The sequence below is a fragment of the Littorina saxatilis genome, linkage group LG7 (genome assembly GCF_037325665.1).
Source record: "Littorina saxatilis isolate snail1 linkage group LG7, US_GU_Lsax_2.0, whole genome shotgun sequence".
Classification (NCBI taxonomy): domain Eukaryota; kingdom Metazoa; phylum Mollusca; class Gastropoda; order Littorinimorpha; family Littorinidae; genus Littorina; species Littorina saxatilis.
The window spans coordinates 6,286,105-6,302,075 of NC_090251.1; the positions used below are offsets into that span (position 1 = coordinate 6,286,105).

The 15,971-nt window shown below is 42.6% G+C and overlaps 1 protein-coding gene across 1 annotated transcript in view; it reads right to left on the reverse strand.

Annotated features, from left to right (window-relative positions):
- LOC138970569 (uncharacterized) overlaps positions 1 to 15,690 on the reverse strand; it is a 19,555-nt gene extending 3,865 nt beyond the window's left edge. The window contains exons 1-6 of the mRNA XM_070343034.1: positions 15,662 to 15,690; positions 14,097 to 14,197; positions 10,337 to 10,593; positions 8,718 to 8,928; positions 7,298 to 7,421; positions 4,027 to 4,247 (exon numbers count right to left, since the gene is read on the reverse strand). Coding sequence (XP_070199135.1) covers positions 4,027 to 4,247; positions 7,298 to 7,421; positions 8,718 to 8,928; positions 10,337 to 10,593; positions 14,097 to 14,172 — 889 coding nt within the window. The 5' untranslated portion in view covers positions 14,173 to 14,197; positions 15,662 to 15,690. The remainder of the gene's footprint in view (positions 1 to 4,026; positions 4,248 to 7,297; positions 7,422 to 8,717; positions 8,929 to 10,336; positions 10,594 to 14,096; positions 14,198 to 15,661) is intronic.
- Positions 15,691 to 15,971: the final 281 nt, after the last annotated feature.

Genomic DNA, 15,971 nt, shown 5'->3' on the forward strand with positions numbered 1-15,971 from the left:
GAAACAATTAACAAGTGGCTCTATCCCATCTCCCCCCCCCCCCCCTTTCCCCGTCGCGATATAACCCTTCGTGGTTGAAAACGACGTTAAACACCAAATAAAGAAAAAGGCAAAGCCTATTCTTCCAACCTGTCCTTTATACAACACATAAAGACAGACGCACATTCAAAATATAAATTCAATCATATAAAATACAGAAATACATTGTATGGAATGCAACACAATGTGCATTTAAGGAATTACATAAGGAGAACTCAAAAATTACAAAATTACATTGACATAGTTAAACCTTTCATTTGGGAATAAAGTTGCTCCGATCAGCTACACATCCGTTAACACTAGTACAAAATGTTTAACAAAATAACAATCGAACAAGACATTTCATTCACGAATGATGTGTGAACGTGACTGTCTCTTAAACATTTTCACTGAAGTTGCATTTCTTATCTGTTGGGGGAAGGAGTTCCAAAGAAACGCTCCCGAGAAGGCTAAGCTCGATTTGTAGAGGTCTATGCGAGGTATAGGAGGGATGATTTTTTGGGACCCATATCTTTTTGTGGCATGTTTAAAATGTGATTGCAAATATTTAGGACAGTCGTCATTTAGAATTTTATACATGAACACAGCCTTGTTTAACGTCAACTGATCTTTCAAGGGGAGGAAATTCAAGAGCTTTAGTTTATCATCCGTGGACCTATTCAAATCATGCAGAATAAGTTTTGCAGCTCGGCGATGCAGGGAATTGAGTCTTTTTAAATGAACATCACTGCAGTTATTCCAAAGTGTCGATGCGAAGTTTATATGAGGCATTATGTGGGCGTAATAGAACATTTTGAGTGCTGCAAAATCTGCGTAATGCCTTAATTTTGATAACAGGTACACATCTTTCGATACTAGTTTGCAAATATTACTCAAATGAGTTTGCCATTTCAACTCTTGATCAATGGTAACACCCAATAATCTATGTTCCCTAACTTGCTGCACTTGAGTTGAACCAACTGACAGTTGTAATTGTAATTGTAAAAAGAGAGAGAGAGGGAGAGCGAAAGAGAGAGAGAGAGAAAGAGAGAGAGAGAGACAGAGAGAGAGACAGAGACAGAGAGACAGAGACAAAGATACAAACAGACAGACAGACAGATGCACACACACACACACACACACACACATACACAGACACAAACAGACACACAAAGACAAACAGTTATTCAGACTGACAGACAGATAGACAAACAGATAGCGACGAATATTACAAGTCAATTTGAATTGATTATTTCCTTGTGCTTCTTGTGTGGTTATCGCACACACACACACACACACACACACACACACACACACACACGCGCGCGCGCGCGCGCACACACACACACACACACACATAGACCATATCACACCCCTCCTAAATCAGTTCCAATGGTTGCCCGTTCCTGCCCGTATCACACACAAAATCAACACTCTCACCTACAAATGCCTCCATGGTCTCGCCCGTGTCTATCTCTCTGACTTTCTCTCTCTCTATGTCCCTTCACGAGCACTCAGATCATCTGCCGACTCCCTCAAGCTCAACATCCCCCACACCAAACTCAAAACAGCAGGTCAACGCTCATTTTCTTTCCAAGCACCTAGCCAATGGAACACACTACCTCTCCCCCTCCGTCAACAACAGTCCCTCGAATCATTCAATCTGCACTCAAGACATTCATTTCTTCCAAATGATCCATGCATTCTACACTGCCCACCCCCATCCCACCCTGAATAACTGTACATATTTAATGGTTGATGGTGTGTGTGTGTTAGTGACTTTAAGTCTTCGTGTGTGTGAATGAGTGTATGTGCGCCTTGAGTCGCCTGTTGGTGAGATATGTGCGCGTTACAAACATTCGTATTATTATTTTTTAAGTTATTGAGACATCCCAGTGCACTAAGGGATTTATAGAGCAAATCGAGAAAATTCATTATTGAACGAAGCGCATAGCGCTGAGTTCAATAATTATTTTCGAGATTTGCTCTATAAATCCCTTAGTGCACTGGGATTGTTTCAATGAGGATATTGTCAGTACCGCCAGAGAAAAAAGAAGATTCAAAACGCACATTTTGCAACGCGCATTTGGATAGGCGTAACTGTGTGGTCAGGTTTGTGTCAAAGATCTACTTTTGTGTGGGCTGTCTCAAGTGTGTCGTGCTTTCGTCACACGCAAACTCTTGTTTTAATTTCTGTTGGTAAATTCCAGTGTAGCGTTAAGCTAAAAAGTAATGATCTTTCATAGAGACCTCATTTAAACTCAGAGAAAGGACTGTGTTGTTAGTTATTTGCGATTCGAAATCTTCATCGAGCTTCGACAGATTGACTGTGCAGAGTGTTTCCCCTTGCCAAGGTCGACAGTAAGCACATTTTCAAAATAAATGTGGCATGTTTCTCGTGTGGTATCTTCACTCATCGGGGAGTCTGGTACTAAATATGAACGGTAAGAATGCTCTGAACCCTACACGTATTATATCCCCATCGTTTTATCGTTCACATTTGCCCAACATGTTAATTTGCTGAGCGGGATTTATGTCGTCTGCAATCGAACCACTGCACTGAGTCTCATTTCAAAAACAAAAATTGCTCGTCACGTTGCACTGAGTCTGCACGCATGAGGCAGTCTGGTAATAAGTCTTATATATGGTAAGAACGTTCTAAACCCTACACGTGTTCGATTCCGATTGTTCTTGCCTTGAAATATTAATTCGGAAAACATTCATTTACTGAACAGATGCAGTCGTATTTCAGTGTAGTCTGCTACGTGCTGATCTAGCTGCTACGTTATCGGAATAACACTTGTGTTTTCTGTTAGCTGCTGGGACTTGTATACTAACTCATCATTTGGTAATGTGGATAATAAGCTACATGCCACTAACATGGCATAATTATGAGAGGAATCTTCGCAAGTCGAAACTGAAAAATTAGACACAGCGGGTTCTATTTTTAGATCAGTGGCAACTGTGGCACAGGCACATGCAATCTGTCAGAAAAAACCCCACTTCTGCTTTAATTGAGAAGCAGGAAATTTATGGTCATAATCATTGGTATTGTGGAGAATATCAGCTACATGTCATTAATTAATTCTGAGGATGAGAGTACACTCTCGCTTAGGCAAAGGGCGGAAGAATACGCTCTGTTGAAAAGTTAGCGCACTCCAAGAGTGCGCTAACAGTTTTAGCGCATCGCCATTAGCCAATCAACTGGTTCACATCAGTCATGTGACACCAGTACTTACTGACAATTATTATTATTATACGCAGACACACACACACACACACACACACACACACACACACACACACACACACACACACATACGCACACACACACACACACACACACACGTATGCATGCACACGCACACACACACACACACACACACACACACACACACACACAGAGAACATGTTGTTTTATTGTGCTAGCTTACATATTGTGTGTGCTATGCTAGTCCTACTGATATAGGTATCGAGTTTGAGGGGTGTCATGACACAAAGCGCTGTTTTTCAGCAATAACCGAATGAATTGGTTTGACACTTTCCGATGTGACGCAATGTTCCGAACAAGTTTCAAACCCTTCATAGGAGTGTACACTTTGTGTCCCAAAAACATACATCACACTTTTCATGTTTAGAGACAAATATTTGATACAGGTATTGCCCAAGTTTCATGTTTAGAGACAAATATTTGATACAGGTATTGATTGCCCAAGTTTCATGTTTAGAGACAAATATTTGATACAGGTATTGATTGCCCAAGTTTCATGTTTAGAGACAAATATTTGATACAGGTATTGCCCAAGTTTCATGTTTAGAGACGAATGTAATAATGCTGGATACATTTCTGTGTCTCCAAATATCATTTCGGTCTTAAGTGTTTCTATTATAAAATTCCAAAATAGAATTGCTTCTACTGCAGAATAAATTCTATATTGACTTGTATTGCTAGAGATGATAGTGTAAATAAACAGTCGCCAGTGATTTGTGTTAGTTACAAGCGCTTACCGCAGTTGTCATTGATGTAGTTGTTCATGCGATCCATAGCCGAGGTGTCGCCATCACACGCAAACGCCAGACAGTTGTAATAGTAGTAAGCCAGGGACGTGTCTGACGTTGCCAGGCACTCGGCTTGCCAGGGATCAGCAAAGATGGCCACGCACTCCATCGCGGCTTGCTCCTTGTATTGACAGCTTGTGAATTTGCTGGCCAGTTTCTTGCAGGTTGCACTGCAACATTGACATCAAGTCAATGTTCATCCCGATCGCATTCATGAGCAAGGTTCAAGGAAAAATGTAACTTTAAATTGATACACTGGATTATTCCAGTGTCATATTGTACAGAATGCACGGCGAGAAACCACATTCATAAAGTAGGAAATGTAAGTTAACATAGTACGTAGGAAAACACATTGTACAAGAAATGAGGTTGATCGGAGATAAATAGGTCATAATATATCATGCTGCTGAACAATATTTAGAGGGAGGTAATGCGTGTGTGTTGCGTGCAATGACTGAGTAGCGGAAAGTAGTATTTTCATGATAAGGGTTTGTTCTCATGGTGAGAGACACAGACTGGCAGATGAACATGGTGAGAGACACAGACTGACAGATGAACATGGTGACAGACACAGACTGGCAGATGAACATGGTGACAGACACAGACTGGCAGATGAACATGGTGACACACACAGACTGGCAGATGAACATGGTGACAGACACAGACTGGCAGATGAACATGGTGACAGACACAGACTGGCAGATGAACATGGTGACAGACTGGCAGATGAACATGGTGAGAGACACAGACTGACAGATGAACATGGTGAGAGACACAGACTGACAGATGAACATGGTGACAGACACAGACTGACAGATGAACATGGTGACAGACACAGACTGACAGATGAACATGGTGAGAGACACAGACTGACAGATGAACATGGTGACAGACACAGACTGACAGATGAACATGGTGAGAGACACAGACTGGCAGATGAACATGGTGACAGACACAGACTGGCAGATGAACATGGTGACAGACACAGACTGACAGATGAACATGGTGACAGACACAGACTGGCAGATGAACATGGTGACAGACACAGACTGACAGATGAACATGGTGACAGACACAGACTGGCAGATGAACATGGTGACAGACACAGACTGGCAGATGAACATGGTGACAGACACAGACTGGCAGATGAACATGGTGACAGACACAGACTGGCAGATGAACATGGTGACAGACACAGACTGGCAGATAGCTAGGAAGCTGTTGGAGAAAACGAGAACAAATGTGACCCTCCACCACGACATGAGTCGCATGTCACCTTTGCATGATTTTCATATTTTTACATTTTCACAAAGAGTGTTTTATGCTCTATCCAGTGGTGAAAATCGTTTTAGAAAAGAACGAAAACTGTTTGAGTTATAAGCCTGTGACTAAGGTGACCCTCACACTGTTACCAGACACTCCCCGGACTTATATTAAGCCCAGCGCAGAACCGCGCGAGGTGACATGCGACTCATTTCGTGGTGGAGGGTCACAAATGTGGAAAGTGCGAAGTAAATTCAGACAGGCATTAAGCTAGGAAGCTGTGCGCATGTCCTGAGAGTAGCGGCTGATTGGTGCCTGAGAGTAGCGGCTGATTGGTGCCTGAGAGTAGCGGCTGATTGGTGCCTGAGAGTAGCGGCTGATTGGTGCCTGAGAGTAGCGGCTGATTGGTGCCTGAGAGTAGCGGCTGATTGGTGCCTGAGAGTAGCGGCTGATTGGTGCCTGAGAGTAGCGGCTGATTGGTGCCTGAGAGTAGCGGCTGATTGGTGCCTGAGAGTAGCGGCTAATTGGTGCCTGAGAGTAGCGGCTGATTGGTGCCTGAGAGTAGCGGCTGATTGGTGCCTGTGCCAGTATGTGAAAGCACGATAGGGTATTTGCAATCACGCTAAATATCAACTGGGAGGAATGACAAGGCGAGCAAATTGAAACGGTTTTTTTTTTTAGATGATAGTGTAAACGAACTTTCTCCCCCAAGTTATATATTTAGATTTCAAAGCGCGTTCTGACCTAGTAAATACAGCAAGTGTTGCCAAGACGTGTACGTGTCGAGATGACATCACCCTCACACGTACTAGACATGTATTGGTCCAGATTCACAACCCCTAGGACTACAACAAGTAGCAGACGGGGTTTTTTTGCATTCTGTATATTGTATGTATGTATGAGTATATCTTATTGTTCTTGAGGAGTTACCACAAGGAAGTTCTCGGCAAAACTGTGCCACCCATGTTTTCCTGCATGTATTCGTGGTTTCCGAGTCCTGCGATTGTTGCGGTTAGCTTAGGATCTTTAATCGTGTGCATGTATTCGTGGTTTCCGAGTCCTGCGATTGTTGCGGTTAGCTTAGGATCTTCATCGTGTGCATGTATTCGTGGTTTCCGAGTCCTGCGATTGTTGCGGTTAGCTTAGGATCTTTAATCGTGTGCATGTATTCGTGGTTTCCGAGTCCTGCGATTGTTGCGGTTAGCTTAGGATCTTTAATCGTGTGCATGTATTCGTGGTTTCCGAGTCCTGCGATTGTTGCGGTTAGCTCAGGATCTTCATCGTGTGCATGTATTCGTGGTTTCCGAGTCCTGCGATTGTTGCCGTTAGCTCAGGATCTTTATCGTGTGCATGTGTGCGCACAGTGGTGTTCGGACACCTAAAAGAGTTTGCAAACGTTGATTCTTGGAATCACAGAGTTCGAACCCACGCCGATAGCAACTAACTGGTTTTAAGGCCGGCGCGATACCGACTAAGCTACGTCCCAGCGGAGAGTCACTTTAATGAAAGAAAGCACGTCCAAGCTTATATTTGATACTTTTCTACGTTGTGTTTTGTGTGTACGCAACGCTTACGTGTCTGACACTGCCTTTAAGTTATCACATTTACTTGGACACTTGCACGATTCACTGTGACTAAAACGTGTGTCACGTCCTTCTCTCCTTGGTGCAAATAGATCCACCACACTCAGCTGTTACTGCCTGGAAACCAGCACATACAATTCCGCTTTTGCTTGCCCTTCCTTCGCCTTTTCATGCCAGTTGTCTATGCTGAATTTGTACAGACGAAGAACATTTACAGCAAATGTAGACGAAACCAGTTACTAGTTGACGTCGACGAGTAGAAGACGAGTGCAAAATGATGTATACTGAGCGGACACGTTTGATCATGACATGAGACCATTCCAGTTTAGTTTAGAAAACAAGTAGCCATGTATGAATAAAATGTTGTGACTTACCTCTGGACGACATTGTCGTGATTCAGCACGACGTAACTGACGAGCGCGTCATCCGTCATATTCCTTTGCCCGGGAAAGAGGGTCGTCATCGCATTGTTCTTGGCGTCAGTCGTTGTCTCGTCTCCTGCATGATTTGAAAGCACATGGACACGTTTTTAAACGTGGGGCGTTAGAGAGAGAATTAAATTGAATTGAATGGAACTTTATATTTCGAGGGTGACAGAATTCGCAATGCCAACCTGCTTTTTCTTTATCCGGCTTACTTACTACATAACACATCAATATAATCAACATGTCCAGCAATCAATAGGACATTTCAAATGGATTATATTATGCATTGGCAAGATGGAAAATTATAACACATTTTGTGTTTGCCTAATAATGCTCTTTGTGCACTGTGTAGAACCATGTGGTTCAATACAATCATAGAGTACTAATACTTTATCAGCTACACAATAATTGTACTTACAAGTCGTGCATTGTGTAGAATCATGTGGTTCAATACAATCAGAGAGTACTAATACTTTATACATCTTGATTTCGTATTTGCAATGTCAGAAATCTAGATGATAGATTTGGTCGTTTTTATCTCGTGGTTAGAAGCATGCATTTAGTTTTATTTAGGTTCAGTGACAGATGGTTTAGTTCTGACAATTCTAGCAATCGATTACGGTTTTCTTGGAGGACTTTTTGCTATTTCAATAAGATCTTGGTGACCGGAATGAATTGTAGTATCATCTGCCACAGTGTGCACATGTATTTTACAAATATGGGAAGGTCGTTATAATAGATTGAAAATAGTAACAGACCAAACATAGAACCTTGTGGTGCTCCAAACCTTTATGTTTGTTTACAAGAGTGTGATTGGTTTAAAAAAAAAGTACTTTAGATTTTAACATGTAACCAGAATTAGTTTGTCAATTAATTAGGTCAAAAGCTTTAGTAAAGTCAACAAATAGCAACACAGAACAGATTATTGTTAATTGGTCAGTCATTGGTCAAATAAATTGTTTCACGTGAGTGTTTTGGGGTTAAACCTGTTTAATTTTCGTGCATTAATTTATTGTTTTCAAAGTGCTCAAAGAATGTGCTCATCGGCATGTTTAATATTAAAACAAAATTGTTTTTAAAGGTTGTTAATGTGTTTATTGAGAGAGAGAGAGAGAGAGAGAGAGAGAGAGAGAGAGAGAGAGAGAGAGAGAGAGAGAGAGAGAGAGAGAGAGAGTGGGATGCTGACAACTGAAAGAAAGAGGGCGCTGATCACTTGTAGTCAGAAAGACAACGCAGCTCATCGGTTTTAACCAAGCCATCTTCGGCTTAGATTTATCATTTTAAAAGCTACGTTTACCTGTTAACGAGATAAGTACAGTGACTGATACAGTCACAACCCGCAGCTATGCCAACAGGCAGATATCCGTACCACACAGTGACTCTGGCAGTCCCTCCGAGACAAACTCTTGGTCCGAGCACGTGACGACCACGCTCCGTTCCGCCCTGCTGAACTCCACGCTGAAGACTCCGTCCTTCCTCAACACAGCAGCTTCCCTGGACTGGTCGTAGTCTGCGAAGTCCACAACGCTCTTAGAGCCCTCCTTTACCTGCCATGGGTTGGTGGTTCTGTTTTCACTGAACTGGATTGCAGAAAGAGCATGCGTTAGATCAGGACATATGTGACCCAGGTCACCCTCCACCACGGAATGAGTCGCATGTCACCTTTGCATGATTTTCATATTTTTACATTTTCCTAAAGAGTTTTTTATGCTCTATCCAGTGGTGAAATTTAACCGTTTTAAAAAAAGAGCGAAAACTATTTGAGTTATAAGCCTGTGACTAAAGTGACCTCACACTGTTACTAGACACTCCTCGGAGTTATAGTAAGCTATAGCGCAGAACCGCGCGAGGTGACATGCGACTCATTTCGTGGTGGAGGGTCACATATTTATATTGGCAAGTCTCGTTCACATTAGCATGTTTCTCACGAAGTTCAACAAAAGTTCTTCTGAAACATCAAAGCGTAAGCTTCCGTTCTAAAAGAAGGGAACAGATCGTGTCTTATTATACAAGAATCGGTTTAGCACTATGCATTTCCTGTCGTAAACAACAACATCAACCGCAACACTAAGCATCATTATAATCACCAAAGCCATCATCATTAACAACAACAACAACAACAACAATGTCAACCCCACCACCATGATTACCACTGTCACCACCACCACCACCATAACAACAACAAAACAACATCAACATGATTACATATCTATCCGATAAACGACCACATTTCTATACTTGTTCCACTCAGTGGACAACTACATTTATTTAAATCTATTCAAAGTACCATTCCGTCTCTAATGAGGTTAGCTGACCAATGAAATCTTTTCGTGTAAACAGCAATACGAACTTGATGAAACACATTCACACTAACATTCAACACCTTTGAATGGCACATACTGCAACGGTTCCTCTTAGAACTGTGTTTATGTACGATTATTCTTGTTGATCGCTGTCTCTGTGTTACAAGTAGGCCAGCGAGGTGCAACATGACAAATGTCCATGTTTATGTACGATGAACATGGACATTAAAGTTTTCTTACGTTATCTAATCTTATCTTATCATATCATAAATGTGTGCTCGATTTCTGTCCAACCGAAAGTAACTGGTTGGAAGTGTGAAGAGAATCAAATTATTATGACATAACGATACCACCGCGCATCAAGTGTGATCATCGTGCCCAACTGCGCCAGAAGTCTGACAGAGTGATTATGCTTTGATCACCCTGTGGCACAAAATCTCCCTTTTTCCGAGAAAAAAAAAAACCTGACTCAAAAAGGAAAGTAAATAGAGTACGTACACACCTCGTTTCAGCGGATATGTAAAGTAATGTTCTTAGTTCGTGGTCATGAAAAATATCTCACTAAAGCTCAAATTGTTCATGATCAACTAACTTCGACCATTCTGTTGAATATCCACTGAGACTCGGTTTGTAACCCCTAGGTAAACGTGCGGCTAGCAGATGTGTGTCTATGGTCGCTCCAAACCTTGTCCAGTCGTCTCACTGAGGTTCGTATCTTCACGAATTCACTGGTATTAGCGTTGACCACTTTGACCCACACGGTGTCCGGGAAGAAACGGTGACTGTCTTCCTGGTCTACCGCGCTGCCTGGAGTGACCTTGACCCGGTAGTCCCCGCACGTGAAGTCCGCGAGACGATACTTACAGGGAAGCTTCACGTCCGCTGTTTCTCCGTTGAACATTGTCAGTGTTCCGTAACGTCCAATGGAGCATGCTTTCTCGTCTGAGAAAAATCATAGAAAGGAAAATATTGAGATGGAAACATTCTAAATTAGTGTTGAAGTTACATTGGAAGTCCTCTGTACCATCTTGTTTTATTGTCATGGCTCTTATCTCTATTTCAGCCTGTCAAATGGTTGTGTGATGTGTCTAGTGTGTTGGCGAAGTGTTTTGTGCTTGTCACCTCTCGCTTTCAGCCCTCACCGCTGGCTAGCACCGTCCTTTTCAGGACAACGCGAAAAGAGAGCAGCTTGCGTCAGTCTCTCCTGCCAGTACATAACCTCTCCACAGCAAGCCCTTTGTAGTGCCTCCATCGTGGCGACAGGCGTGAACTGGGTACCGAAAGGCCCCAGGCTGAACTACAAGGACTCGGAGGAGGTTGGCCCCTAGACGTGTGGCATGCAGGCCCACCGGCGTGTGGATACGCCCTGGTGCCCACGAACCAACCCCCAACTATGGGTTAAATAGCCGGGCAGGACAGGCTCGTCAACCCTGGAAGGCAGCTGTCCTAGGAGAAGATCACTCCAAAATTAAAACGAGGGCAGAGGAGGCTCACTATCCCTGCAAGGAAACTCCTCTAGGAGAAAGACCACTCCAAATTTAAACCCACGTAGTCCCCCGAAGACGGAAGACATCGGCCATTAGGCGGGGAGCAGACCGAATGTCTACGCTTACTACGACAAATGATTGTGTCTAGGTCGAATGTTCGTGATCTCTATTTCACACATGCACGCCTAATGGCCCTGTCACACCTTAACGTATTAGCCAGCGTATGCCGACGTATCAAACTTTCCCTAAAACGCTGGCGTACGCTGAACTATCCATGTTTTTTTCTCAATTTTGGGCGTATACATAGCGTATTTATAACGAGTTGGGCGTATACATAGCGTATTCATAACGAGTTTGACGTACACATATCGTGATAGTAACGTATATAGAAGATTTCGATAACTTATAGATAACGTATACCAACGAATGCTTAACGTGTTGCCGGCGTTCACAACTTATGTCCAACGATAGTCTAACGTGTGTATAACGTATGCATAACGTATGCAGCGTATCGCCGACGATCACATGTCGTAGCCTATAAAATAAAAAAAAAGGTGAAGGCATCGTCACCGATGAAGAAGTAGGGCACATCCTCGTTGTCGTTGGGAAGAGGCTCAGGGTCAGGAAAACCTAGGGTACGCATTCCTTCAGCTCACAGGAATTGTATATCTGCGCATCTGATGCTGATCCACTACCACTAATATCTGCCCAAATGAATTTGTAGTCGGCATCTACAAGCGCCATCAGAACAATGAAGTAGAATCCTTTGCCGACGTATGAAAAATCTGGCGAATACGTCGAATACGTTCTGTGGTCGTCCGGAACACGTTCAAAACGTCTACATACGTCAATATGCGTTGGAGATACGTTCGACATACGTTCAAAGCACGTTACTCATAGGTTAGAGATACGTTTTGGGTACGTTTACAATTATCTCGACGTACGTGGACGTATTAGTAACGTATATGAACGTGTGTCAACGATCGCATAATTTACCTATAACGTACGGCCAGCGTATGCGGGACGTATGAGCCATACGCTGGCATACGTCCGGAAATTTTGTGCATGTTCAAAATTTGTCGAGAACCTCGCCGTACGACGACGTATACCAGCGTACTTCAGCGTATTCTTAACGTATACAAAACTTACCCATAACGTATTCGACGTATTCGCCAGATTTTTCATACGTCGGCATACGCTGGCTCATACGTCAAGGTGTGACAGGGCAATAATGGCCCTGTCACACGACCGTTTTAAAGCCTGCGTATGCCGACGTATGGGACATTTGAATAAGTACGCTGGCGTACGTCGAATACGTTATGGGTACGTTTTGTATACGTTAAGAGGACGCTGAAGCACGCTGGCATACGTCGTAGTACGCTGAGCACGCAGCAAAGTTTTGTGCATGCACAAAAATTCTCGACGTATGGTTCATACGCACTGCATACGTTGGCACACGTTCACACACGTTACTTGTACGTTACTCATACGTCGATAAATATCTGTATCTGTAGATAGTGCTGAGACATTCCGAACGCAAGCAACACTTCTGCCGTATAAACAGTTCTTCATGGACACGACATTCTGCACAGAGAGTACAGAACTTACCACTTGATATACCGTTACATAACAAGGAAGAACTAATACAGTTTCTACTCACCAAATTTGCAGAATTACTTGCCGATTTCCCGCGATTTATAGAACAAATGACGTGATCGCATGGCGTCATGTCTAATAAAACAAAACTTCCGAAATATATCTAATAAAACAAAACTTCCGAAATACGTTCTATCCATTAGCAGCGGCGACGACATGTGATCGTCAGCGATAAGCTGTTGCGCGCAAGACTATCGTTAGGCATACGTTGTGAACGCCGGCAACACGCTAAGCATTCGTTGGGCATAAGTTGTGAACGCTGGCAACACGCCAAGCATACGTTGGTGTACGCTATCTGTAAGTTATTGAAACGTTCTGCATACGTTACTAATACGTTATGTATACGTCCAACTCGTTATGAATACGCTATGTATACGCCAAAGATTGAAAAAAACATCGATAGTTCAGCGTACGCCAGCGTATGTTCATACGTCGGCATACGCTGGCTTTAAAACGGTCGTGTGACAGGGCCATGACACAGAAAAGGACAAGCGTGTTGTCTCTCAGCATTTAGTGGATAGTCATATGTACCGTTGACATGGACAAGCTACATGTTGAACAGTCATTGTTGTTGTTTCTAAGTATTTGGTGAACAGTCATGTACCGTTGACATGGAGAAGCTACATGTTGATCATGGTTATTGGTTTAACTACACCTACTTTTAAAATGTATTAAATCGTCAATGTCTTTAGTCAACAACTTTAACTGGTATGCTCTTTCAAAACATTGTGTTTACGAATTTGGGGCTAGACTCAGCGGTACGAGGTTTGAATAATTGAGTGGTAGCAAAACGCACCCGATTTAAACCCTTGAAGACTTGTTCCTTAAACATATCTGTAGGTCGGAGATGGCAAAATAACCCCCATATCATTGGTGACTGGAAGACAGCAATGTCAGCCAGGTACAGGGCAATCCCCAAACAGGCAAACGTTCGGAGGGGTTATTTACAACATTTTAGAGAGAAGATCAAAGTCGGTATACTATTGTTAGACCAGTATACCAAAACGTAAGCTAATGCGCACCAACTATGAAGATAATTCGTTGAACTCAAACTGACTTAAAAAAAAGAATCCCTTCGTGTTTAACTCACGCTTGCAAGTGGTGCGCTCTATTTACCAAGGACACGAAGGCAATCCTCCATGGGGGAGACCCATTGTCCACTATATGAACTGATCATGGGTAATCTCAATTAATTGTACACCAAATATGAAGTAGATCGTTCAACATTGATATCAGTGGGTTTTTTTATTTCTAGGGGTCACCTTGAGTGTTAGGTATAAAGAGAACCCATGTTAATCTTACCTGCCAGTGAGAACTCAAAGGTGACACCACTGACGAACAGCACCAGAGGTAGGAACAAGGCTGATGACAACGGCATCTTCAAAGTTTGCTGCAAATCAGATCTGACAACAAAGTGGCAGTGCAATCATTACACCAAATCACCTTAACTAGGAGAGCAACAGTTATCATTTGTGTTCACTCGAAAATGTCACAATAAATGTAACGCTATACTAAAACGTTTGTAATCTCAAAAATTGAAGTGACGTTTTCCCCCTAAATGTCCGATTCAAACGCATGTGACGTCACGCATATAATATTTTTTGATTTTCTTTTGTTTTAATTTGCCGGTCGTTTTTTAATTTTCACAAGTGAATTTGCACATAATTATCTGCTTCGGTGCATGAGGGACGCTGACTGGCCCAAACAATCGCTAACACGCCCGTGCAAACCGAAACGTCTTTCTCTTGAGCAGATTACTGACAGTCACGTGCAGTCCTGTGTGCAAAGCAATACTACATTGTGTTAAACATTGAGCTTGTGACACAAACATGAAAAATGACTATCTTTTGCCTTTGAACATATTTCTCAAAAAGTCTTTTCATATTTTGTTATGTTTAACAATAGTAATATTGTGTTTTTCACTGTTTTGAATGTATGTTACTTTTGATAACACAAATACTGGGCTCTTTTGTTTTGTTTGTGGTTAACAAAAATCAATAATGATGTGACGGGCGCAGTGGCTTGGTGATAAGACGTCGGCCTCCTAATCAGCAGGTCGTGAATTCGAATCCCAGTCGCTGAATGCCGCCTGGTGGGTTAAGAGTGGAGTTTTTTTCGATCTCCCATGTCAACTTATGTGCAGAGGTGCTTGTGACTTAACCCCCTTCGTGTGTACACGCAAGCACAAGACCAAGTGCGCACGGAAAAGATCCTGTAATCCATGTCAGAGTTCGGTGGGTTATAGAAACACGAAACTACCCAGCATGCCTCCCCCGAAATCGGCGTATGCTGCCTGAATGGCGGGGTAAAAACGGTCATAAAAGTAAAAATCCACTCGTGCTAAAAACATGAGTGAACGTGGGAGTCTAAGCCCATGAACGAAGAAGAAGAAGAAGAACAAGAAGAAATCCACTTTGTGTTTGACATAACGATAATCAATGTTCCATCATATGCGTGGATGACATGACAACATCTTTACTCTTCCGTTTAATGTATTAGGTAAAGTATTACAATGTAGAATCGAATTGTTCTTTTTTCCAGTTAAGGATTTCTGACATGTCCTGGTAAAGCCTATGCACTGAAACAGACACTGACTCGACAATGAGAATGGTGGGCACGTTACTTGGGGACGTGTGCTACACATTTAAAGAAGAACATCTTCAATATTTTAACCATCCTATTACTTACTTCTTTTTATATTTATTTTTCTTTCTTTTTTCTCACAATGTTTAGTTCATTTCAACACGTAAACATTGAGAAAGAAAGACACAAATAATCCTGAATTAATTAAACTTCCAAAACTAATGTCGACATGATTCTGTTAGACTGATATAGAGCAATTAAATACTAAGCAACGGAACACTTACCAACTAGAAGGCTGGGCTCCAAGAAGAGAGATGATGTGGTCGCTGTGGGCCGAGATATTTATACAGCTACATCTCCCTGCACGGTGGTTTTTTTTCCATCCGCGAATCACGTGCATCGCCAGCTCAGGGTGTATCATCTCTTGTCAGGCCATTGGTTAAGCTCAGCTGTTGCTACAGCTAAAACACTCCTCCCCCTCCCCCACCACCACATTCACTCTTCTGTCAGGCCATTGGTTGAGCTAAATGCTCACTCAACAGTTGATACAGCTAAAACACTCCTCCCATCCCCCACCACCACATTCACTCTTCT